The 27,427-nt window shown below is 41.1% G+C and overlaps 1 protein-coding gene across 2 annotated transcripts; it reads right to left on the bottom strand.

The window, feature by feature from the left end:
• Positions 1–197: 197 nt before the first annotated feature.
• LOC142585892 (protein GDAP2 homolog) lies at positions 198–27,411 on the bottom strand. 2 transcript variants are annotated; one of them, XM_075696977.1, is made up of 9 exons: positions 26,779–27,411; positions 26,519–26,661; positions 25,931–26,173; positions 23,440–23,670; positions 18,273–18,432; positions 15,940–16,087; positions 11,883–12,071; positions 8,445–8,602; positions 198–782 (listed from the first exon to the last, which is right to left on the bottom strand). In XM_075696977.1, exons 1-9 carry the CDS (start codon positions 26,958–26,960, stop codon positions 779–781), a joined length of 1,458 nt encoding a protein of 485 aa, XP_075553092.1. In that variant the 5' UTR covers positions 26,961–27,411; the 3' UTR covers positions 198–778. The 2 variants fall into 2 exon arrangements, with proteins under 2 accessions (XP_075553092.1, XP_075553090.1); XM_075696975.1 differs by having other exon boundaries at positions 8,459–8,602.
• Positions 27,412–27,427: the final 16 nt, after the last annotated feature.

The raw sequence follows: 27,427 nt of genomic DNA, 5'->3' as shown, positions 1-27,427 counted from the left end.
GTTATGGTCACCTGAATAACAGCGTGTTCTTTTGGGCTGGTTGGTACCTCTTGCCAAACAGCAGAATAATTAACAGTGCAGCGCCATGTCCCCCTGTTCTTTTTCCTGTGTCACGCTGTTTAAAATTGTACTTTTTGAACAGCAACAATGCATGGTGAGGCTAAAACATTATAAAGAAAGCATGCAGAACGCAATGGTCAAACTGTCATACAAAATCTTTATACATACAAAAAATGTTTACAGATTCAACCCTGCAAGTCTTGTAGGAAAAAATATATTCACATCCCATATCTGTCCACTGCATATAACAGACCTGTGCGAACAGAATAACTTGCATAAAATATATATACAATTTTTAAAAAGGTCCTGCTCAGCTGGTGAAACATCCGGTGCATCAGCTTGTATGAGTAATCTAAACAGGTAATAAAAAAGAAAAGCATGATCCCGTCTTATACAGCTGCCAAGGCTGCAACCTATCAGCTCCGAACACGATAATATTCAGTGAGCCACTAATTAAGACTAGCAAGAAAGGATGACACCTAAAAATTGCACCTAACTTAAGCACACCACAGCCCTCGAGAAATAAAGAAATGGCACACACAATCTTGACTGTAATGCAGCACAGTAGGGCAACTTCCCACTTTGGCAAGAGCTTTCGGTTCAGCACTGTACAAAAATGAAAGATAAAAGCATCAACAAAGAGGCATGGCACCACATAGTAAAACGAGGCAAAAAGGCTATTCCACATCTGGTGCAATTTCTTGTCGCCGTGGCCCATTTATCTGTTGAAATAGAAAAAGGAAAGAAACAAAAGTATACATCAGCATAGGCTAGCAATAACTTCTGCAGCACCTACTAGAAGCTCAGATAAATATTAAGAGGCAACTTTGCTATCTAAGTACGTTTGAACAGAAATTGTTCATTTGCTGAACCACTTTTCATGAGGATTGTGGTATTTCAATAAAGTTAAAATCAACCTACTATTACCAGAGGATTTTGATTAGGCCATCAGTTTTTTTGCACACACAGAAATAAAGTGAGAAATGGAAAATACTGATGAATATTGATGAAGTTTATAACACTAAGTCAGTAATTACATCACAATTGACATATAAAGTGGACACAATTTGTGCATTATACACTATTCTGAATTATACTGGTAAATTGTAAACATGACTAGTATTGCAACTTACATAAACGACAACGATCTCACGCAAATTGTAAATACATCATATTTATCTGTTTTAGATGCTCTGACAGACACGGCTAACAGAATTGCAATGCTCTTGGTGCAGAGTTATGTAGTTCTGAACGACACCCTTTATTAGTGTTATTTAATTAAGTTATTTGTGGAAACATTTTTCAAAGATTTCCCTAAATTAAAATTTTGCTCAGGAAGTCGGCAGAATTTAGCTTTCTTAAATGCAACAGATGTCATTTCCATCAGCTCAGTGGCTACTCAATGAGAGCATGTCTGCATTTCACATTTATTTCCTAGATAGAGAAATAACAGTTGGCTCCGAGCTGAAGCTTCCTCTTGCAAACAAAAGTGTTCACTCAGACTGCACACAGCTACAGGAGCATGTGATCACAAAAACAATATGCTGTACAAGTTCGAGAAAAAAAAAAGTTATCACTAACAGTCCTATCATGCCCAATGCAGAAAAAGGCACCTCTCAACATTGTCCAGCCATGCTTTTATTGTGCGTCATCTATTCTTTGTGACTAAATGTTATCTCAAGCCTCTCTGCTTTTCTGTTCCAGTGGCATTCATACTGTTCGTGCCCCTGTCTGTCTCCTGTCAGTAATGTGCAGCAGGCATTGTGGTCAAACCCACTTCAAAATTTTAATTCCTGTCAGCTAGGCTGTCCTTCAAATGAATTTAATGTGTGATTCAAGTTATGCTTAGTGCAATGCTATAGCTTGTGCAAGTTATGCAATGCAATGCAAGCTATGCAATGTAAGCTATTATGCAAGCTATGCAATGCTATAGCTTAGTGAAAGTTATGCTATAGTGCAATGACTTCCAATTTTTCTTTGTTGCTAGCTCAAGGCTTTTCTTTTTCTTTTTTTCAATATGCTTTACAAGACTTGCAAGTGTTTACCAAACAGCTAAGCAACAACAGGGTGCCCCATTTATGCATCTGAGGAACCTTTAGCTCAGGGGCAACTTCAATATCCTCATTGAAATATGTAAAACTCTAAAAATGCACCCATTATAGGCAACCATTGAGTTAATTGAATGAAATTCGTTAGATCTTCTCCAAAATTCTAGATTCAGAAAGCAAGCTAAATCCTACTGTCGGTTGAAAGAAAAATGTTAATTTAGTGCCTTGAATGCTGTACATAAACAGCTGAAAATTTGTAAACATTAAAAGAGAACAAATATAATTTTAGTTTATGGCTAATGTGAGATGATTGCATCATTGCTAAAATTATATTTACAAATTATTGCTATAGTATAAACTAGTAGTGAATAACATCAATTTTGTCTGATTTAGTTGTCCTAACAAATGTGGTTTATAGAACTATATGCAGTTGTTTTTATTGCTGAATTAGTTATAAACTAGCTGCATCACTTTAAATGTTTCCATTTTCAGCAAGCTTGTCAATCTTCAGCAAAGTATGATGCTAATGTGCATTTCCTGAACTAAAACATCCTACAGGCATATTTCATGTCTGGTTTTGTAAGCTACTTTCCCAGTAGAATTAAATGCTAATTTGTCTAGCATCTGTCATGAGCCTATGTCATGAACATCACCTATGCTAAAGGTTAGGTTGATATGACAAGAAAATGTCATAAGTGGATCACGAATTGGTAAAGTATTCCCCATTCACTTGCTATCATAACTATGTCCTGTTTAGTAGTTAGTTCTCACTAGAAAAGGGCATAAGGGTGAGCTGAGAGTAAAGCAACTTCCCATAAGCAGAGCACCTGGACAGTGTGGTAACACTTCATAATTATCATAAGGTACAGCTGTAAATAAAAGTAAAGTCAGACATACAGCAGCCTAGAACCACTTGCTGCTGGGTTAGTGTGCGTGTGTGACATTTTCTGAAAGAATAAAAAGTGTACAATATCAGGCAATCAAAAAATTGCTTGTAATTGTTTTCTGCTTTGCACATCCTTTATACTTTCAGAAAATGAGCTAACCATCTGCTTCATATCTACATGCTGTGCTTACTGAATGTCAGAAAGTCACACGCTGAATGTGCCAAAATTGTTAAATAAAATTTGCAGTCCTCACACAAAGTAACAAAACACTCTAGCACTGTGAAACCACGAACACATACATTGTTTTTTTACTGTCATTTTGGTTCACAAGACTCAATAAAATAAAATGATCAAAATTTTGCAAAGAGAGTTAACCTCATAAATGGTCGCTACAGAAAAATATTAAGTTGAGCTGTTCCAGTAAATTATGGTTCTGCAACAGCAGAACAGCCACTGTTGTGTTTTACTGTAAATGGAGAACTGGTGAGCCAGAAATTACTTAAAAAGGACTACATTGCTTACTATTGAAACAAAAGGTCAACTAGGCAAGCCTTGACAATTTTCCTTGTGCCAAAAGATAAAAGAAAATACTTCTAAATCTAAGACTTTGCACTGACAAACTATTGCTGATGTAAAGTTAAGAAGTAATTTTGGCCATTGTGTTTTTTTTTAAATAATCAACTTTTTCCCACCAAATGAAAGAAAATAGGGTTTTGAATGAATATTTCATCAGTCTGAACTTATATAATGTTGGGCTTTAGTATCCTTTTAAGTGCTTTCACCTAGCTCACTATATAAGTACTGCTAATTGAATGCCAGTTCACTAATATATCTTTCAAACCAGGCCATCCAGTCAGCTTGATCAGTATCAGCAAAAAAAAACGGTATTATGCCTTTAATTGCTATTTTGAAAATGGCATCACAGATCAATAACGAATACCTCTAAGAGGCACTCCAAATGCATTTTCATTCTCACACAGGACCTCTCAGCAAGCCAAGTCAACGAAATAAGCCTCACTCCAGTAGTTCTCAACAGATCTAATGCTTACAGACTTCAACTAGGATTGGAGCGACCTGGGTAACTTAAGGACAAAGGAGTGATGGAAAAAAAAATGATAGACACAATATTAAGATACAAAAAAGCAAACAGTACGGATTGTGAAATTTATGCATACAGAGTAAAAAGTGGAGTTGGGCAGGGTAAGTGATGCTTAAAGCAGATAAACAGTTGTCTATTAGACTAAAAGTATAGGTGCCAAAAAATAAAAAAAGGAAAATTCAATTGAGGGTAACTGAGAATTAGGTTGTGTGATGAGGTTAGGAAATTAAGGGTCAAGCTAGAAAACTCAGATTCGGTAGAGGGACACAAGACAGAGCTAATGGGAGATCATTAGGTGTGTAACCCTTCGTCCTGCAGTGGACAGGAAATAGGTTTATGATAATAATAACAGGGGTATAAAATATTTTAGGGCATCACATCTATACTTTATAGGCCCATTTTTAAATTTCTTAAGGTCAGAAAATTAAGTCAAACAAAGTTTGACTAACAAAGCACTAACAATGTTAAATACGATTTTAGAGGGAGAATGATGAAAGGCTTAAAAAGCTCAGCTTTTTATTGAAGCTCACAGAAAAATGTACTTATTACTTCAGCCTAACCTAAACTACATGCTGTGCAAATTTCAGAGTTCCTAGGCATTTGTGGCAAGCAGGGATAAACATTGTGCTGTGTGTGGAACAACACAACCTCAGGAGCGCCACAATTTTTTGACAAATGTGACTATTCAGAAGAAAAAAATGACAAGCTAATGGAAGGAAAAATTGGTATCTACTTGACTGTAGCATGAAGCTACAAAGGCAATTCATATGGTTTTCTGGGGAAAAAAACATTTGAGTTGCCATGGCTGGAGTTTATTTAAAGGTATATTGACAAAGCATTTCTGACTTGTCACTTTTTTTCTGCGTTAAATAAAAGTTTAAACACTCCAAACCATAGAAATGATGCTGGTAGGTGTCTGAGTGCCTAAATAATTTACTATGATACTTGTTTCTGCAAAGCAGTTTTTAAACAGAAGCTGAATGTGTTATGAAGACTCGTACACTGGCTCACTCTACTCTTGTGATCGGGGTGGCTGCCACATACGAGTGCTGCCAGAAAAAATGTACATAGCACTTCTGTTTATTTTCTATAAGCAGCACCATCATACCCAGCCTTATCGCTACACAACATGAGCAAACTGCTGTGTCATGATGTCACGATAATGTCAATGGTGCCAGCTCTGGCATTTCAAGACAACTTTAGCATTAAGTATATTTTATATGTGTTTTGCAACTATTAAACCTATTAAGTGTGGCTGTTTTACATCCAATAAGTGTGCAGTAGAGTTTCTCCACCCTTGAAATTATGAGCCAGTAGTCCTTTAATGCACAGGGAATAATAAGCTTATGGATCACTGATAGAACTGCCGCTGGTGGCATAAAGAAAGCAAGTTGGAATAAAAATTCAAAGGGCACTTATTTATCCCTACGTGGATGAATTCGAAAGCATTGCAACTACTGTGCAATGCAATGTTCAACTGCATTAATTTACTGTGGCTTCATTAACGTCACCTTAATAAACACCAAAGGTTGTGGGTTAGAGTGTCATAATTAACTCCTAATTAACTACACCTCAATAACCCTCATGTTAACAAAAATTATGTTCAGGTACCTTAATTAACTATACCTTAATTAACAACAAAGGTCATGGGTTTGACTCTAACCAAAGGTCGAGGGCTCATAGCCTTTTTGTACCATCGTGTGCTCATGCAGACATCGAATTTTCTGCCTCACGAGCCATATAATGCCTTTGCATTAAAAAATTCGCATTCATCCCAAAGAGCTAGAAACTATAATACAAAGAAATCTAATAACAAAGTTGCATTCAGCATGAAAATGCCTTCATTGAATCCTATCTTTGTTATAAGCATATACATACATGCTAACATGGGCAATAAAATGAAATGTTTTACTTAGCTATAAGGATGTTTTTATGTCAAGGATTGCCTACATGAGCCATCCATTTGTGATATATTGTAGCACATTCGCAAACATTAAATGTTCCCTACAGCAGCAGCCCTTTCTGGGGATTTCGATTCCTGTGTGTCATGATCCATCAGTGGACCATAAACTTCTGCATCTTTCTCAAGATCAAGCAAGACAGTGCCATTGCAGCTGCTGTTAGAAGGGAAAAATTTTTTGTTTTCACCTGCTTTGATCTTGTATAGAGGTATCAGTCTTACACTAAAGAAAAATACCAGAATTATAACAGCTATGCAAGGTGACTAAGTGCCATGACCCACTCTGTTGTGATGTGGCGATCCTGACTATTTTCATTTCATTGTTAACTGCAAAAAATCCACATTGCCATCTGAGTTTCTCTAAGAAAGTTGTTCAAGAACAGGACTGCACTATAAGCAACAAAGAAGAGCAACAGTGCTATCAGGTGGCACATAATGGCATAAAAAATAAGGAGAGCAAAGTCTCACTTCTGTACATATGGGAACAGCGACAGGAGATACACAGCTGCATATTCTAATATATGTATTTCTTTATGCAGGCCCTATGTTCTGCAATTTGATTTCATGCATATATCTGAATAATCTATGGTCATAAGTGTTGCACTGTTCCTATGCTGCTGCAGGAGTGCACAACTGAAAAAGGCATCTTAGAAATTGCTTGCAGGATGAATTTTTCACAAACTGGCTATTCACAAAAATAAGGAAAATTTGAATGTGAACAGCATGTTCACAGTCAAATCTCAATGTAACAAACATTGATATAACAAACTATTGGATATAACAAAGTAAACTTTAAATGTTTCTCAGATATCAGTGTATAATTAATATATGATTATATAATGAATATTAGATGTAATGAAGGTATTTTTATGTTTGACGTGACTGTTATAACGAAGAAGTTCGACTGTACGCATTTTACAGCGAGCAACTTGATTGACTGATGGCGTTTTGAATCCACTTGAACCTATCATCCCACTATTTGAGTTCACTTCTGCTCTGCAGCCAACCGCAATAGCCACTGAGCAAGCACAGTGGGTGGTGAGCAACTCCAGATCAAACTTTTATGTGGAGCAGCAGAAGTCATTTAAAATGCTGACATCTGATGGAAACATGCCAGTACAGAAACTCATTATAATAAAGTCGCCTTTGCCAAAAAAAGCACCTCTTTTATCCTCTTAAGACATCAATTAATTCTGTCTATCAAGCATTTAGTTTCATAACATTTGTCATATCTTCAGAATTAAGAAATTTGTACAGATGAGGAACATATTAGGAATTTCAATTCTTCAGTGAGTTTTTTCAAGTTTATAGAATACAAATTCCATGCAAGAGCTCATTATACGAACTTCAGGGATGGCAATCTCAACTATTTCATGTCTAGCATACTTTAAGAGCAGCTATCTAGACACTTCAAATATATACTTGATGTAATATGTTGGGAAAACAATAAAAGATGTGAACCTGCTACATGAAGACAAACTGACACCGTGAGGGCAAACATCCAGCCGCTCAACTTCCAACTCGTATTACTAAAAAACTTTACATTTATTATTCAAACTTGTACCACAGGTCCAATCAGGAGCACCTCAAGATGTTGGCAACAAATTTTAAATATTAAAATTTTAATCAGAGTTTTTGATTCTGATGCACTACCTTTGCATGCACAATTGTGCACGTAGTACCTGGAAAATTATATTCAATATTTTTTATAATTTATTTGTCCCGTGCTGACACCAGCAAGAAATAATTTACGTTTACTTTGTTATAATCAATAATTCACTATATGTACATTTGAATGTAATTGTTTTTTGGAGTCCATGTGCCAACAGTTTTGGAAAAGCATTAAAAAAATGTTCCAATACTTTGTGCCCTTTTAAGTACATAAAGCGAGGAGGTCTAACTGCACTGTGCAGTGTATACACTTGCTAATAAATACCACTATAACGTATAATTTTGCCATCTTCTTGGATAAAAGGATGTTTGTAGTTGCACTTGTCAGATATAATAGGAAAAAGGACTAGGTATGAGAATGTATAACTAAGGTCAACAAAAGAATCACGGGACTACTGTGTGAAGAGATATTTCCATATTTGGATATTTTTCTCTCTCATACACGTCTGTCCAGTTGTTGGTGCAGGTAGTTGATGTCAGGGTCAAAAACATGCTTGTTCTAATTTAGTTCTAAGTGAAAGGCTCTTCCCACTACCAAAATTATCTTCTGCATAATATTGCCTAGTAATTGCCCTACCAAGATCTTCATACCTTTTTCTCCAATTGAACAGTACTTTCCATTGCGGAAGCTATGTCCTACAGGACAGTTTGAGATCAATATTACTGAGACTGCTGCCTAGGAAGCTACAGCCTTTTTTTGTACTTGAACAAGGACGTGCCTGTGCACACACACCATAAAGTCGTGCTCAAGCACAAATCGTGGCAAATCCAGCTGGTCAGGTGCAATGTCCTGGTAAAGCTCATCCAACTTGGACACCAGGCACAACCGATGCCTCAGATCAGGGGCACGGAATGTGCAGAACCACCACGCTGTCACCTGGTAGCACAAGGAAACAAGAAGTGCACTCCAAATATAAGTGTACTTCAAAGAACACTAGGCATATCTGCAAACAGACAAACAAACATACAAACAAACAAATATAGAATGACTAAATAAATAAATAAGCAAACAAACACATGCCAGTACATACCACACAAGTCCACACAGACGCCACACAAAGTAATTTCATTTTGAGATGTGTAGCTCATTAAAGTAGGTGCCAGGATTCCCGAAAGAAAATAAAAGCATTCTAAATGCAGCCAAAAATTCAAAATTTCATTCAACATTTTTCTGTGCCAAACTTTTCCAAACAATTTTTTAAAAAGGCAATCGGTTCTTTACATTTTGCATATATTGGGTACAAGAGCCTTTTATCTTTCAAATAGATTTTCCTGCTATTTGCACGTTGAATGTCTTAAATAATTCCTTTCATGAAATGTGCATGTGTTCAAAGAATGCTGAGCCTAACATGCATATACAAACATATGATGCAATGGGAACAAGGAAGTGCTATAAACAACTTTTTCCTCAACTTAGAGTGATGAAGTGGTCCCTCGCACACTGTAAACAAAAATGATGAAGCCAAAAGTAAAGCTATCCAAGGTGTAAATGTACGGTGGTTGCAGAAGTGTTCTTAAAGCACAGATACACAATTTGAAAGGAGGCTGAAAGAAGAAAGAAGACAGTGGATTTGATTAGAACTGAGAACTTTTCATGTTTCTGTTTGAAGAGCATTTGTATTATCATAACCTGAATACACAGAAACACCAAAGTTCTTGGCTTCTGTTTTTCATACCACCATGGCCTAGCCTAATCTAACCTTATGTAACCCAAAGGTGGCCAGAAGTTCAGTATTATGGAAGTGCACTGACTTTATAGGAAACTAATCAAAGTCCCAAAACTGTCCACTTAAAGAATTCATCTCAAGGGTGAGCTGTTGAGAGGTTTCAGCCTGCTGTAATGCACAAGTTGGTGCTGTGATTTTTGTGTACTTCAACACTGAAGCCATTGCTTAACTTTTGTTGAGACATGTTTAAAGGTCTACCATGCTAACACCAAAGAGAAGTCTAGAATAATTGTGCAAGCAAAATGAGAAAAGAAAAAAGGAATACTTCAGAAGTGTGAAATATTAATGGAAGTGGAAAGCCACATTTCTGATCCAATTCCTGTCCCAACGACTTGATTCAGTGAGCAGTGAATCACTGCCTTTTAAAATTTCTTAGCTTCTCAATTTTAATTTCCCAATTTCTCTGCCATCTTATTTATAAGCACAACAATCAAGGCTAACCTTTGTGTCCTACATTTTCAAGAATGCAAAACTTGAATGGTGCAGAATTAATTTATATATAGTTGCACAGCGGTTGCGTGATTGGACGTGCATTCCGATATCTCCGAAGCAGCCGCGAGGTTATCACGCGATGACCACGTGCTTGCTCATGAAGGGTAGCAAGGAGAGGACACGTTTCACCGCTCCCGCTGCTCTTTGCGCCTGGCCACGACACCGCAGCGGGACACCCCGTTCCCTCCATTCCCTTTCTTGGAACTGGGGAAATGCCCTCTCTGCCACTTGGGGAGAAGTGCTATGCCCTCAATGCGTTTTTGTCTTTCGGCTGAGGAGCCTGCAACTGGCCACATCTCAATTCAGCCACTGAGACTGCCACGCATTGCACCCCTGCAGCGCTCCGCCTTCGTGAGCGACTGACCACCCCAGGGCCTGAGCGCAGATCCACTGTGGGTGAGCTGAACAGCCCTTATCAGCCTCTTCATGGTTTCCACATTGTGCGGTTTTTCACCTCAGACGTGCGGAACACTCCGTTGCTGTGTCATTGCTCTGTGGGTTGCTCGTTGCTCTGTCGTTGCTCGTTGCTCTGTTCAGGGCTGCTGCGAAAGTGCTAGCGAGCTAGTGCCACTCCGCCATCACAATGTGATCCAGAGAAAGGTCAGATGCGCATGCGTGAACTTGAGTAATATTCCTATAAGGTTAATAATGAAATCTTAGAGCTTCTCACTTTTATAATGAAAATTGTGCACAATACTTTATACAGTTAAAAGCTATGAGCACACAAGACAATCAGCTAAATAAAGATCAGTTCAGTAGAAACTGAAGACACCAGCTTGGCTGTGTCCCAGTGCACAAGTTTGTTTTGCACATATTGTGCTTTGAAAGACCAGGTTGTACCTAGCACTCGATGTCTCACTTTATTGAAAATTTTTTTTCCTCGTGCAGTATTGCATGAAAAATGTAGACAACATGTCAGCAAACATGCTCTAAATTTTGTTATTTAGAATGTTTTTTGACATTTTTGTAATCTGGAATGTTTTATGACATAGAAGAAGTACATAAACGTTTATCATTAAAATGTCATAAATTAGAGAAGGAAGCATTTGTCTGTTGTGAACTGCGAAATCAACAGTTCTTGAAGTCAAAGCCAAGCAAAAGCCAATATTTTTTTCAATCTTGGTTCTACCACTTGCCACTGCACAACTTGCTGCCCAAGTACATCCTGTTAGCACATATCTAATGTACTCACTTAGCTGCAAGACTGCCACATCGAGAACGCTCACAAAATGTCTCGCAGTAGCACTGCCAAGGCGCCACAATAGTGTAACCTTTCAACCTGTCTGTGAATGCACTTTATGATTGTATTAGCCCTTTTTATATGCAGACTGCATATGCTGCACATGAAGATATCTCCATACCAGTTCTGCCAATACCAAGGAAATTACTTTGAGTCCAGACATAACAGGCACTGTTCCAAAGAAAATGGGAAGTTTTCCAAAATTCAGAGAAGCCTCAAATACCAACTACAAATTAAGGACAATATCTGGCATTACCTCTGCTGTTGTCTACGCGGAGATATTTTGAGCCATATTTCATCTCGGCACTGTTGATCAACACTGAGAAAATTTTTGTAAGAGAACTGTGTGCACCTTCCAAAAAGCAATAGAGGCACTTCCGTAGGAACTAACTTCCATTTCATCCTTCTCCATAGGTTGAATTTTGTGCTTCTAAATGCTGTTGAAAGTTCAAGCACTATGATCAAAAAAGTAAAGTGTATTAAAATGAGCGTATAAAAATAAAATTTGAACCTACAATCTTTTTTCCTGCATTAAAATTGCCGTAAGTTCATCTTTGCACAAAGTATAGCAACATAATGAACAACCACACAGTGCTTACAAAAACCGAGGAAAATCTAGGAAGCTTCGTCTCATTTAGAGGAAAGTTGGCTCCTGGGGCCAACTTGAAAACAAGCTTCTTGTGCAGAAAAGAGCTCACCCGCGTCCACCAGCCTGGATGCACGAGGTACAGGCAGTGCAGGTTCTGCCTGTGCTTGGGGCCCAACAGCTCGAGTGCATCTTTCAGGAGAGCTTCCAACTCGGCCGGTTCTTGTGCCACTGTGTGAAGGTACACTACCACAAATGGCTGTGTGACTGTGTCCAGGGTGAACAGGATTTGCAGCAGCACCTGTGCAGAGAAGACGGCAGTAGCTTGGAACAAAACAGGTGCGACCACAAATCCCCAAAGCACAAGTTCTTCGCTTTTCACCCAGCTTATGAGCAGTTACACTCATTCACACAGCAAATATGTGCCTCTTCTGTAAAGGATAGCCCTCATTTAGCATGAATGCTCTTACTTGAATACCAGTTTCAACTTTAATTCAATTCAGCTTTATATAACATAATATTGTTAGAGCTGGATAAAAGGTCTAAGAAAGCTTGACTAGGTCAGTGCCCCAGAGCATGGCATAGAGTGGTATCAATTCCATATATATACATACAAGAAAAGTAAATTTTTAGAAAGTTATGCAGGAAACAAGAACTATGGGAACTAAAAGACAGAGTAAAGGTACAGAGGCATATATGCATTAAAGAAAAACAAAGAATGAAGATTGAATAGAATTCTGGGGTTTTACATGATGAAACCACAATTTCATTATGAGGTACGTCATAGGAGAGGACTCTAGATTTATTTTGACCACTAGGCGATCTTTTACTTGCCCGAAATGCACGGGACAGGATGTTTTTGCATTTTGCCCCCTACTGAAATGCAGCTGCAGGAATTTCCCGCGACCTTGTACTTAGCAGCGCAACACAATGGCTGTTAAGCCACTGCAACGGGTCTTTTTTTCAACAAGATCCATTCCAACTCTGTACCATCTTTCATCAATTCATTTAGCTATGTCAGTTAAGTAAACCTTAGCATTTGGTTACCATAGTCACACCTACCAACCTGTGAACATTAAAATTCTTAAAATACCGCACATTGTCACCAAAAAAGGATGGGGGTGCGGTAAAGCAAATACTCACAAGCATCACATTATTTTCAGGTCAGAATGACTCCATTAGTGACTTTGGTGTTTTGCCCCCAGGAAATCCTCTATATAAACTTGCTTGACGCTATTACCCTTGTATCCTTTAACCAACAGAAGATTTCCAACGGAAGTTTTGGAGACCAAAGACTGAAATGTTTTTGTGAACAGGTTTTTCTTTTTAAATCCTGAAGCAACATTAATAAAATTGCAAGAAGAGTTCAAATTCGTAAGCATTACAAAAATTCAGGGGAGTTGACAAGTACACATAGGTTGTGTTGCATCTGTCCATTTTCCATGTTTCTCAGTCGTGTGTTAGGTAAGTAGGAGAATTTTCATTTACCTAGGCAGCGATTTGAGGGCATCATTACTTTTACTTGTTTTGAATAACAGTACCGCAAATGTCTAAAATGTTATGTACAGTGCTCAGCGATTGAAATGCCATACTCGGACAACCTGCCAGCCAGTACCTTCTTGCGCCACCGGTGGGTGCTGGTGACACCGAGATGATGCATTTTTGTGTCACGTAAAAGCGAGAATTTTTTTGATGCATCGTAACTCCATTCGGCCTCTTCACTGATCACCCAGCAATCACCGGTGGCGCAAAAAGTGCAGGCCGCTATGCTGTGTGAGTAGCGCATCTCAATCGCTGAGCACTGTACAGTTGAGAGCAAAAGTATGGGGACCCGAGATGCTGGTAAAATATTTTGTTTCTGCCAAAGGAAGAATCTCACCAGAAGCGCTGAGAATTTTAACCAACCTTTGTGAAGATCGAGACGTTTACATTATATGGGCACCTGCACGCTTCTCTCTTACCGAGAACAAAATAGCGTACAACCTGGCTCAAGAACTGACGGGCCGAGCAGGTGACATGCAAATGTACTGGGAAAGGAGAGTGACCGGATGACCAGCTTTAACAAGATCACCAAACATATAAATTGGGAAGGGTGCATTTCCCCCCGGCACACTCCTCACTAAATAGACGGCATGGCGCCTCTTACAAACAGATACATATCTGAGCCAGTGGACTACCACCGCTACTACCCGGACCTTCACAAGGGTAGATGCTGATTCTGTCAAGAAAGGGCAGACCTACAACATATGGTTTGGGCTTGTCCTTGGACACACATACAGAATAATATACACAAGACCAGAGAGCAGTGGGAGACCATGTTGCTCAGCTGTGCACTTGAAGACCAACTTAAGGCAATCCAGCAGGCCGAAGATGCCGCCAGGGCTCGAGGCCATCATCTAGGTCTAGACGATGGCCTAGGTCTCAAATCTGCTGTCCTAAAATAAAGTTTATTCCTCCTCTTCGCAGCCTAGGCATAAAGTGGTACTCAAGGGGTACTGCCTACATGCGCCTGTTTGTCATGCATTAAGACAATTTCACGCTGCACGGCTGTGCAAGAAAAAAATTAAATTTTTTTGCTAATGTCGTGGCCTCTGGACTTTTGCTCTCGACTGTACATTCCACATTAACCTGTCCTCTGTGCGACTGTATCCCATCCTGCGCAGACTGTATCCCATCCTATGTGCACATCAAAGAATGTACATGTGCAAAGCACTTTAAAAATGCACACTCAAATATGATGGTGGTAATTTCACGTCACAGAATAAGATTCCCAACATGAGCGGACAAATAGTTCTCAGAATTTGGGCAGAATGGTTTCACTACGAGTACTCGTGTCAGCTTTTCGATCTCCCATCCCTGCAGAGCTGAAGTCGAAAGCAGCACACCCTACGTGCCAAGAGTGTCAGGCAAGCAATGCTGGACTCGAAGAAGGAGGAAAGCTACATCTTACTCAAAAAATGTTGCATCAAAAGCACATTAACTTCACAAGTGTATGAAGTTGGACTAGTTCATTTGAGTTTAACATTGTAATAAGGCATTTGATACCGATTGTGCTATCGTGTCCAACTAAATTATGGAGTTTAACACCCTGAAACTGCACAGTAGGTTAGGAGGGTGGTCGTAGTGGAGGGCTTTGGATGAATTTTCACTGCCTGGGTTTACCGTGCAAACAAAGCACAGTACACGAGAGCTTTCGCATTCTGCCCCCATTGAAATGCAGCCACCCTGGCTGGGACTGAACCTGCAACCTTGTGCTCAGCAGCATAACGTCACAGCCACTGAGCCACCGCGGCAGGCGCTGTGGGGCCTGTGGTTTGCTGTAATGCCTCTTTATAATAAATGCCAATTCATTGTAACAATGCAAGAAGAAGCAGGAGAGGAAACAGAACAAAAGAAATTTCAAGGCGGTAGACAAAAAAAGATTTGTGCACTGCGAGGAAAGTAGTGACTGAAAAAGAATAAAAAAACAAAGGAGCAGGCAGTGTAGCGAGGAGTGTTGAAGTGTATTCCAGTTTTCCAGTGAAGACAGTTCTCCAGCTATGTTCTGGGAATGTCAGTCGACAGCTGTGTAATTCAGTGCCGAAGAGGGATCCTGCCTGTAGCAGTTTGATGTGATCTTCCCCTCCTGATCTGCGACGACAGTGTCTTAGCAGGACACCATGGCCTCTTGCAATGTTTTACGAGTGCCAGGAAGGCCAATGCATCATCCATGACAGTTCCCCACCAGCTGTGTCTTGTCAGCAATGGCTCTTGCATGCTTTGGCTTTCACCAGCTTTGTAGAGTGGTATGGTAGAGAAAAGGGCCCTATTATGCAGCACTACATCGACCCCATCTTGTACTGTAGCAGTCAATTTGCATTGACCTGTAGAGTGATGATCAGAACATTTTTATTTAGCTTGGTCATGTAGTAACATAAAAGTAAACATCTTTGACAGATCTGTCTGGCTGGATGGGAAATATTAGAAGAGCTTTGCAGCAGTAATTTTCAGTCTTACTTGGAATTTAATTCCTCTCACTGTGTCCCTTGTCCTTCTCTTGGGTGCCAGAATTCGTGACAGTCAGAATCTGAGCCACCCACCTTAATATGTCCTGTCTGCGGCACTGTTATCAGAATGTTGCATTCAATTACACTACATTCTGAGCACCTCTGCCAAATGCAATTACTCACATGTTCTGGGTTCAAGCCTCGAAACCTCCGCCCCACAAAGACAAACACGGGGCGCCCGTTTCGATCTCGTCCAGCTTCATAAAAAAAACGTGCTTCTCGCACCATGCGCAGATCCTCCTGACGGGCCTTTCGTAGCAGTCGGGTGTACCTGCATGCAACTCAGTGAGCAAGGCACAAACAAGAAACAGGAAGCAGAAGGATATATATATATATATATATAAATCTTTAAAGAGACACTAAAGAAAGATAATATGCTTTAAGAAAAATATCAAGTTAAATCAATAGATTATTCATCAATCTAGAAGTCTTATAATTTTCTGTGTGCCAATATATGCCCTGTGTAGAAAATCGCCACAAAAGGTTTCGCTACTACTCCTTGATTTGAATTGCCCATGCCAAAATGGACGAGTTGACGTAATCCCCATGTGACCTCATTCTCTGCTGCTCTACAATTCAGCCAGTGCTGACGTCACATGAGGGATGCCATAGTGCAAAATTGGTGGCCCGAGATCAACACTGACTGCGCAGCAGGCATCAACACTGAGAACTTTTTAACCCAAGCAGACAACGCCTGCTGTGTGCCAGAAGCGCTTGAGTGCATTGACAAATTGTTGCTGTGTATTTTCTTTCTGTAGCTTTCTTTATGGAAACAAATGAACCAACATTCCAACTATTACAGACAACATTTGTTCACCAAAAAGTTGGGAAAATGATTGACGACACAACTCGGGTAGCCAATCGGATAAGCTCGCATAGCGCAGAATAGGTGGCACCGCTCAAATTTTCCATTTTCTCACTTGCAATAGCCTTCTCACTGCGACTGACAAATGTGTTTTTACAGAAGCCTAATCTTTCAATCTAGCTCTTTTCCTTTAGTGTCTCTAAGAAATTGAAATAATCTGGCTTCAAATATGGGGGAATCTTAAAATTTTAACTTCTGATTTAACCCTTTGAGGGTCAATGACGTAAATATACAGCGCCGCGAACAAGTTCAAAATGGTCGATGCAGTATATTTACGGCGCCATCTTTATGTTTAAAACGCACACCAATTTCCTAACTTTTTCTTTTCTGGCATGTGCTGCCACTATGTGGGAATACAGGGAACTTTTTTCTCGCACCTCCCTTTCTTGGTTTTTGTTGCACGGTTTGTTTTAGAACTAGTTTGCTCTGGTGCGTCTATATACTGCCGCTCGCGCATTGGTGCACGCGTGGGCAGGCGGCTGTTTGGGTTTTGTTCCTTGGGCGGTTTCAGCTTCTTGCGCTCGCAAAACTTATCGCTATCTCGTTACTAATCGCTCAAAGGGCAACCGCCTGTTTGTTGCTAGTTTAGTGCTAACAGGGGTGCATAGGAAGGATGCCGCCGTGCATGTGTTTCTTTTTCTTTTTATTATGGGGCTTTACGTGCCAAAACCACTTTCTGATTATGAGGCACGCCGTAGTGGAAGACTCCGGAAATTTTGACCACCTGGGGTTCTTTAACGTGCACCTAAATCTAAGTACACGGGTGTTTTCGCATTTCGCCCCCATCGAAATGCGGCCGCCGTGGCCGGGATTCGATCCCGTGACCTCGTGCTCAGCAACGCAACACCATAGCCACTGAGCAACCACGGCGGATTGCATGTGTTTTCTTTTCTTTTTTTTGTAGACTCGCGATAACTAACTGCCTCTGGTTGGCGATAAGATGAAGATTAGCGGAAGTTTGTCACATGTTTTGCTTTTTGACGGGCACACAACCACAGTTTTCTTGAGTACGCTCACCTATGCAGTTCGATTAGGCTATGGAAGTAAATATTAGTGTAAGAGCAGGAACATTTGAGACTTGCAAAATATTGTCGTGTGTGCATTTTCTAAGCCTTGAACTACATGTATAACAATGCATTAAATTTTTAATTCTTATATAAGTTTATTTCCTTTTTTTTATTGTTATTCATGAATAAACAGTACATATATACCAACGCAAAAATTTTTTTTCACTTTATGGTAACCCTAGAAAAATTATGGTAAATTTCTGTCGAAATAGGTCCCTCAGAAGAATTGGAATATGCAATAAAACAAATCGACTCTGGGCGGTCGCGTATGCGGAAAAAAGAATCAACTCTGAAAGGGTTAATATTGAAAATAATTAGAACAGATGTCCAATAATAAACCGATGTCCAATGTCCAATAGAACAGATGTCTAATGTAATAAAGGGTATCTTAGGAAGACATAATGTAGTCACAGCTAGAATTCACTTTAACATCCTTGTGCAGAGCAGCAGCCTGGTGGGATTTTTTCCCACAGGATGTAACCAGTCCTGCACAAGCAGGTTCAAAAGAACATCTATTCACTGACCTATGGGAACGTTGGATTTCCCGTGTCATAGGGTCTGAGAGTACACGGCCACCCTGTCTGTCAACATCTCCCTGCATGCGTGCGAAGGCTGTGCGGCCAACACACACCGATCCCTCCATTAGAGGTCCTGGATCCAGCTCCTTCTCTTCACTTGCTTCCTCTGCAACAGGAGTATCTACCACCTTAGCTGCTAGGTCAGGGACTTCACAGGCATGGTGGCAGCAGCAAGAACACTGATGTCACCTAGCTCAAGCAATGTGAAAAGGTCCCACAAAGAATCAATCTGCTCAAAGTCTGAGGCAGTGACAGCAATAGCCAAAAGAAAACAGTAAAACACTGTGTAGTGGTTATTCAGTATCCTGGAAAATTGGAGGAATTTCTGCAGTCTCATCATTTCAAATACAAGTGTTGCTAAGTAATGTGTCATACTTCAATGTACGCATGCTCCAGGGAACTTGCGAGTGCTTGCAGATAGCATAAGGTAGGTAAGTACATGTGGTATAGCATAGCGAAGCTTCTATAGAAGCCCATATGCTCATAACATGGTAGTTCACGGCCAGTTTCATCATCCATGCAACATATCTCGTAGAACAAAACGTAGTGTGATGTCACATCCAGAATAAACAATAAAATGATGGCATAGTTGCGTGCTGCTTTGTCATAGTCTTATATAGTAGAACCCACTTATAACAATACCGGTTTTAACAATATACCGGTTATAACAATGTGAAGCTGCTGCACTGTCAACTTTTGTGTATTTTCCGTGGTAAAATAACCTGTTTACTACAATGCCCTGATGCTGCATTATTGGTTATAACGAAGTCTGGATGCTGGGTGTCCATGCCAAAAGGTGGTGAAATGTGCAATCCTTGAAAAGAAAAAAAGAAATTCGAGCCGCTAAACAATGGCCTGCTGCCCACAGCCACCGCGCACTCATTTTCCAGCTTTCATTGCATGCCTCTCTCCCGTCGCCCTTCCACCCCTCCGAACACAAATGCGCTGTGCCCATAGCTTTACACTGTGCCACCCTCTGAAACACGAATGGACTGCGCCAACTAGTGCTCCTCCCAGATTGCTCACTGGCTCCTCATTCAGCGCAGTTCTGCAAACAGCTTAATCGCTTGCATTCGTCTTTGTTGGATGCGTTTAAATCATTCCTGGCCACGTGGTTTGTCAGCCTAGTTTGAGTCGCAGCCGAAACGGAAGATGGCTGATCCGCCCACTGATCATCGGCAATGGACGAGGTTGCCGGTCAAAAGAAAGCACATGGTTACAGATTTGGAAAGAAAGTGCTTCTAACCGATAAGGCGACTGTTGCAAACATGCTTGCATCGGATAGTGATGGCGACGACAGCAGTGATGATTCAGGCGGGCAGGCTGCCTCAACGTTGTCCTCACAGGAGGCCTAGCAGATGATTCAGTCCTCCCTTCGGTGCTTTGTTTTCACGAGGAACCTTCCGCTGCACTACGTGGAGCACCTGGATGCCTTGGAGAATGGTGTTGACAAGCTTCGCTGAAAGCATGCAAGGCTGATGGACATGGGGTTTTCTCGTGCAAGCCAGTGAGAAGTATATGGTGAGATGCTTGTGGCGATCTCACCTCAGTGTTTCTTCTGAATTTCTCAAGCTGACAGGCTGCCGTGGCAACCTTCTCTCATTTTTTAAATGGCCCCTTTGGGGGCCACCAAAGCGATGCCTCGGCGGAGCTCGCATATCGCTTGCCACCCGTAACCTCTATTTGCAGTTGTTATACCAGTGCCATTCTATAACACCGACAGTCGTGGCATTTTACATGCGATCGGAGCGCTCAGAAAGCAGTTAAATGAGTGAACAAAATCAGCAGCCGGATGGAGAAAGGTGGTGGGGAGGGGCACTGGCCTCTCCGCCATTATAGTTTTCACACAACAGCTCTGCCATCCCCCATTTCATTTTTTCATGCAACCCGTTTATAACAATTCTCAGTTATAACAATAGAATTTTCGTGGCGCTTGAATATTACAAGTGGGTTCGACTGTATACATAAGATCCTTCATTTTAGGGTAAAACCTGATAATGCGCAATTTTTGTACCCCTAATAAAATTGATAAAATAAGATTAAACCCGATTTCTTCCCAAAGTTTCCTCTTCCTTAAAGAATAATAACAAATGCAGCCGTTAGAAAGCTAATGACTGCTCCCCATCTTTTGTGAGCAAGTGGTTAAGATGTATTATAATAACATGTAAATATGGTGTATGCCTCGTTTTCACTTAACACTTGAGCAATAACCATCATATACAAAAATGTAATGCATTCAGCACCTACTGACGTTCCGTGAACAAAAGCTTGTTGCTTTATTACTAGCTGTCTTTAACAGAATACAACAATAGCACATTGCATCGCACTTCCTTCACATCACGTACATGTAAACAGCAGTAATGCACTAGAAAGCACAATGCAGCACTGACATTGCTTTGCATTGCGATCAGTAGCTGTGACAGAGAACATGTTGACCCAACTATATTCATTTTATTTATTTATTTATTTCGGAATACTGTCAATCCCTTCTTGGGATTTTTACAGGTGAGGGGAAAACATACATATACAGGTTCAGTGCTAATATATATATATTTTTAAGAGTCAAAAATAAAGGCAAAACATGCAGTACATATGACAATAATAAGTAAAACTGATGATGGCACTTGAATACTATAACTACACTGAGAGGAACACTGTAATATAAGATTATGAACAAGGTTATGCTGAGAGGAATGTAAGCACAGAGCTCTCAGTGAGGGTAATAAATTTGTCTATGGCGCGCTGGGCCGTGACTGATGGATGCAAGCGATTCCTATCTCGGACAGCTTGTGGAAAAAAAGAATATTGGAAAGTATTACTGTGACAGAAATATTCTTCAAGGGTGAGTGCATGCTTGTGACGTGTTAGTCTTGTAGTGTTTATACGAACAAAATCTGTGGGAGACATCTTTAATGCATTGTTAAGAACTAAATACAAAAACTTTAGACGGTGCAATTTAGCACGGCTGGACAATGTGTGAAGCCCAGCCATGCGTAAAAGATCTGTGGGTGAATTCATGCATCCATAACCATTGAAGATAAAGCGCACGGCTTTCCTTTGAACCATTTCGAGTGTTTTAACATTGTTTTTAGGGTGGGGGAACCAAGCTATGTTAGCGTAATCTAAGACCGGGCACATAAAAGTGACGCAAGCTAGAAGTTTTGTATCAGATGTAGAATGACGAAGGGCCCTTTCAAGAAAAAATAACTTGTTCATTGCTTTGCTAGCTATGCCTTGAACATGCATAGTCCAGTTCAAGTCAGAAGTGATGACTACACCCAAGTACCGATATTCAGTCACACTACTGACATTCACATTATTGCAAGAGCATACGTAATCTAATTTACAATTTTTCCTTGTAATGGACATAGAGACCGTTTTTTCGAAATTAATTACCATCTGCCATTTATTACACCATTCTGCAATTTTTCCTAGAGCGTTGTTAAGTTTTTCCTGGTCATTAGAGCCTCATTTCTTGGCATAGCTCGCAGTCATCAGCGAACAGTCGCATTTTTACATCAGTTTCATTTGACATGTCGTTAATAAAAAGTAGAAACAGCGGGGCTAAAACTGTACCTTGAGGTACTCCTGAAAGAACAGGTACTAACTTGGAGGCATGACGGTCGTATTGCACAAATAGATAACGATCAGAGAGGTAATTATAAATCCAGCATACCAGTAGTCCATCGCCAAATATCGTTTCAATTTTAAAGTGAAGTTTAGTATGAGAGACTCAGTCAAAAGCCTTCGATAGATCCAGGAAAAGGGCATTGATTTGCGACTGATTGTCGAGGCTTTGTGTAAAATCATGCATGATTTCTACTAGTTGCGTAGCGGTTGACAAGCCACTACAAAATCCATGTTGGCTTCTGTGGAGTATGTTATTGACTTCAACAAAATTTGTCAAATTTCAAAATGATGTGCTCCAGTAATTTGCAGCATGTACATGTCAGTGACATTGGTCGATAATTAGCTGCCGATAAAACATTGCCAGATTTATGCACACAAATTATTTTCGCTAGTTTCCACTCAGCAGGAAGGCTACACTCATCGATTGATCTTTGATATATCAGGCAGAGGTATTTACTTATAGGCTCGGCGTACCGCTTGAGAAATTTGTTTGGAATTCCATCTAGTCCATCACATTTCTTATCATCCATGTTTAACAACATTATAAGCACTCTCGCCTCGGATATTAGTGGAGTACCTGTCAGCGTGGTCTTACATTCGAATTTGAGGGCAAGGTCAGAGCAGTCGTTGTCATGTGTGAACACTGACTGAAAGTGAGTGTTAAAGGTGTCAGCGTCAATTCCTTCGGTGGATTTTGTCTCGCTGTTTGTGCGTTGGGAACTTATGTATCTCCAGAATTTGCTGGGTGCTGATTTAACGAAACCATTAAGTGTGCTATTACAATAAGTCAGTTTAGCAGTCCTGATTGTACTTTTTAATAGGCTAGTTAGAGAGTGAAGCCAAGTAAAGTAGTTTGGAACCAGGTGTATTTTGTTTGATTTTCTCAGTCTTTTGATCTTGCGCTTAAGGTGAATAGCATCGCGTGTTATCCATGGATTTTTTTTTCTTTGTGGATTTTGTTACAGTGAAAGGTAATTCAAAGAAAGGTAATTCCATTAATTTTGATGCAAGAATGTATATTCTTGCAACAAAATTGCAATGAATGAGAGAGAAGTGGTTCTTGAGGGGAAGGAGAAAAGGCTAGCGCTATTTTCTGAGCCAGTTGTCATACACAGTGGTGAACGTGGAAAGGGAAATGTGCCATCTGGTTAACTTTCCTGTGCTCGTGTTTCATTCCACTGTGGCTACTCCAGTGAGCAATAGTCTGGAGACTACAAATCTGCCAATGTTTTTTTCGCAGTGTAAGCACATAGATCAAGTGGTATGGCCTACATGCACATCTTGAATTAACACAATGCACTTAGACAACTCCACGCTACAAGGCTGTGCTATAAGACATTTGCCAGATTTCTGCTCTTGACTATACCTTTACATTGTGCAAAATGTGCTTTAAACTCAAACAAAAAATATGCAACCCTACAATGAATTTCCAAATTTGCATTTCAAATTAGCTGCAAACCAACCAATCAGTTTTTAGGCTTACCTCCAAAGGGCTTGTCAACAATGCGGATACCCCTCTCGGGCAGTAGAGGTTCTCCACGAGGCCCACCGATATCTTTGGGAAGCCGCTGCCGTGCATGCTCTTCCTCCAGGCTGGTGCGAGGGAAGTACAGTGGTAGCAACTGCTCATAAGTGCCCACCTCACCACCTTCTACAGTGACGACAATGAGGTCCACTGTGTCCCCATGCTTTTCAAGAAAGCGACGAAGTGTTCCTGCATTGTTCAGCCAGGGTACAACATTAGAGGGATTAGAAGTGCTGCAACTAAAACTTGGACAAAATAGCATCTACAAATGTTGCACAGAAAGGGTGTGTACAAATTCTGTCTATCATTGAGGCTGAGTATTGCAATGCATTTGAAAGGGGTCTCTAATGCGACACCACACATCGACAAACAACATTGTAGTTTCTTTGCACATGACAACGCAAGAAAAACAATATGAGGGTTAGTTTAGTGCAAAGGAAAGTCTGACAACGCTTCTGGCGTGCTGGTGAGCTTCCCTGCAGGCACCAGGCAGGCTGTTCAGCTGCAATCTTGTTTGGACAGCAAAGTAGCCTGTATTGTCCTTGACTTAAATGTCTTCACGAAACTGCCTTCTCTCTCTCCTTCATCAGAATTGGAATGAGGCTTACGATGGTCATTGTCTGCTTTGCTGTCTATTTAGCCTCTATGGTGACTATCGGAATGCGGCCATAATAGCACTACACGGGCATGACTTCTGGCTAAATTGCTGTCATCTCCACGCTTAAATTTGTGGAATTCCACAGTGGATGCAGTTTAATACCATGTAGGATGCCCTTTTTTGTTAACAATAAATAAGGAAAATGCATTGTCCCCTGCAATGGCAGAGAACAATTGAATTTGCCGTAACAAACTAAAGGTGCCACCAGTCCTAGGGCAACACCCAGTGTGTGGCTCATATCACTGGAGTACAACTGCTGCAAAATGCAACCATTAAGTGGAATTCGAATGCAAACAAGCCAGCAGTTTAGCCAGATGAATTCTGTGCATTTGGCACTCTTAATTATGCAATGTTCACTATACTCTTTTTCAATATAATACACCTCCAGAATTGAACCTATCAGGTACATTCCAATGCTAAAAACAGAGAAGGGGACATTCTGACATTAAAGCACCTGTGCACAGCACTTCATGCATAGCCTTTGCAAGAAAATCTTCAAAATATTAGCATGGTGTGATGTGCTATCAATCAGCATAAACAGACAAACTGCGTAACTGGCCGGCTACAAAGTACTTGCTTGCTCATCAAAACATGCCAGTCTAACACAGCTCCCAACTAAATCATAACCATTCTGAGGTACTCGGCAAAAGCAGACAAATGGACAGGTACACAAGGGGAGGTGAGAAACAAGATGTGCATTTTATTCACTTTTTCCAATCTTCTCTTGCATACACATCTACTCACAGCTTTTCCTGTTTGTGCATAAGCATGGAGGAAAGAAAATATATAAAAGCACAACATCAGGCAGTCAGCCTTCTCAAGTCATCCTCCTTTAACATTATTTCGGTCCTACTTCCCCCCGCCAAATGGGCACATTGCATGTTGAAACTAGGGAGCCACACCGCTTATGTTGCTAGGTTCATGCTAGGTTTGAGTACCACTGAAGCTGTTGCCACATTCTCCAGTCTGTGCTGCTTGCTTTCTGCTTGCCACATTTGGGGTCTTTTATAGCTTTTGGCCTCGATGCCTGGAAACATTGTCACCATTGCCAGAGCAACACTTGCTCTGGAGCATCCACATGATTAGTTGCACATTACAACTTTTGAGTGGCACAGCAATCAAGCAGACAAACCCAGCACAGCTACACAGGGCGACTAGAAAATAAAAATTAAATTCTGGGTTATACGTGACAAAATGACGATCTGATTATGAGGGACACCGCAGTGGGGGACTCCGGATTAATTTTGACCACCAGGGGATCCTTAACATGCTTCTAGTGCACATGACACAGGTGTCTTATTTTGCCCTCAACGAAATGCAGCCGCCGCGATCGGGATTCAATCCTGCGACCTTGTGCTTATCAGTGGAACACCACGATGGCTAAGCCATCACAGCGGGTCAATTTGATTATGACGCCCACTGTAGTGAGGGACTCCAGATTATTTTGACCACCTGGGGTTCTTTAACAAACACCCAATGTACAGTGCACAGGCATTCTTGCATTTTGCCCCCACTGAAATGTAGCCATCGTGGTGGGGATTTGATCCTGTGATGATGTGCTCAGCAGCGCAATGCCATAGCCACTAGGCCACCATGATAGGTGGTGACTAGAAATGATCACTTGTCACCCGTGCTTGGGTGCTTTTCCCACAAGCCCTTTCTATTTTTTATTACTAGGCTTCAAGATTGTCACGTAATGCTCCCATCTAAGTTTTTTTTTCTCTTTGTTTCTTTCATCCATGTTTACAAGCATTTACCAACTCACCTAGCGAAAAACTCGGCTGAACTTACTAAGAGCTATGTGGGCTCCTTCTGTAGCGGGGTAGGACCTGCGCATGGAATGGATTGGGCAGAGCCCAAGGGTGCGAAGCCCGTGCTCAGGTATCATTTGCAGCACCCGCCAATAGCTCGAATGTAGTGCTGTCTCTGCAGCTGTGTGAAACTTGACATTGTACTTGGGCCCTACAGTGTGGATCACAAAACGTGCTGGAAGGTTGTACCCCTTGCTCAACTTGGCTTCTCCAGTGCGGCATGCTGCAGAGGGGATAAGCATTATATTACAAAAACACTTATGCAAGTTTGACAATGAAAACAAGTTGTATATATCCCACAAAGGTTAGCAAATGGGCAGCTCATATTCTGAATTAAATCAAATTGCAGGCATACCGCCAGCCCACAAACATGGCACAGCTAGTGTGATGTATCATATAAACATCCTGTGGCTCTTATAACTGTCACTTGCAGCTGAACAACAAAAAATACAAAAATTCTACCTACTTTTCCATTTAGATCTAGCGACACAAACTACATACACAGGGACTCGCTTTTGCCACGTATATCCAAAATGCTCCTGTGAAACAAGTAAGCTTTCATGCTTACACTGAATTTCGTTGAGCAAGTCCTGCTTCAATTGTGGTCCAGCCCTCGCTACGAGCCTTTGACTTAGAGGACTTCTGTCCGTCAGATTTTCGTTTGTGGAGTTGACAATGGCGTGGGCATTCAGGCAGGTCACGTCGCCAACCCTGAATGCGTGGAGAAACGTGCGACACAGCTGTCAAATCTGCATGCACTTGATGCCGCAAACAAGAACAGAGGAACAGACTTTGCATTAACGGCAAGTGATATGTGAAGAAGCTTACCAAAGGGCAATTTTTCGGTTAAGCTCTTCGTTGATAGGAAACGGTGTGTACTCGCGGCAGTACTTCTCTTGGGCATCCGGCCTGTCCTCTTGTTCAAGGACAGGCTCCCGGGGGGCTATTTGGTGCCATCGTTTCAGGACCGCAACGTCTACAATGTCCAACGGTGAGCCCAACGGGTCCATTGCTAGGCCAGCTGAGCTGAGTACAAGCTAGTATAGTAATGCCGCTAGTTCTGAGGGTCATGCAAACACAAGCTCATGAAAGGGGGCGTTCTGCAATGCAGACCGGAGACAGCGAGTGGCCGACAGCGGTTCTGCACACAACAGCACAAACCCAGCTGAGCGTATTCACGCACGTGACCTCAGGACTGCCGCTGCTTCGCACAGCTAACTGACGCAGCAGACAAGACCGGGCGATCGCACATTTTTGTTCATGCAAACGCCGCAGAAGGAACAAGCAGTTATAGCGAAGGGCACCCTAGAACCCGATAGAGCAACACAGCCCTCAATACCTAGCCTCGACCTGCTAGCAGCTACCGTGTTGACACCCCTCGAATCACTCACTACTATCAGCTGCTCGGCTGCTAACGGCACGGTCGCACGGTCATACCGAAACGCAAACGATGAAAGTGGAACCAACCATGATTCAA

The sequence above is a fragment of the Dermacentor variabilis genome, chromosome 6 (genome assembly GCF_050947875.1).
Source record: "Dermacentor variabilis isolate Ectoservices chromosome 6, ASM5094787v1, whole genome shotgun sequence".
In the NCBI taxonomy this organism is placed as follows: domain Eukaryota; kingdom Metazoa; phylum Arthropoda; class Arachnida; order Ixodida; family Ixodidae; genus Dermacentor; species Dermacentor variabilis.
This window is presented reverse-complemented; position numbering and strand designations above follow the sequence as displayed.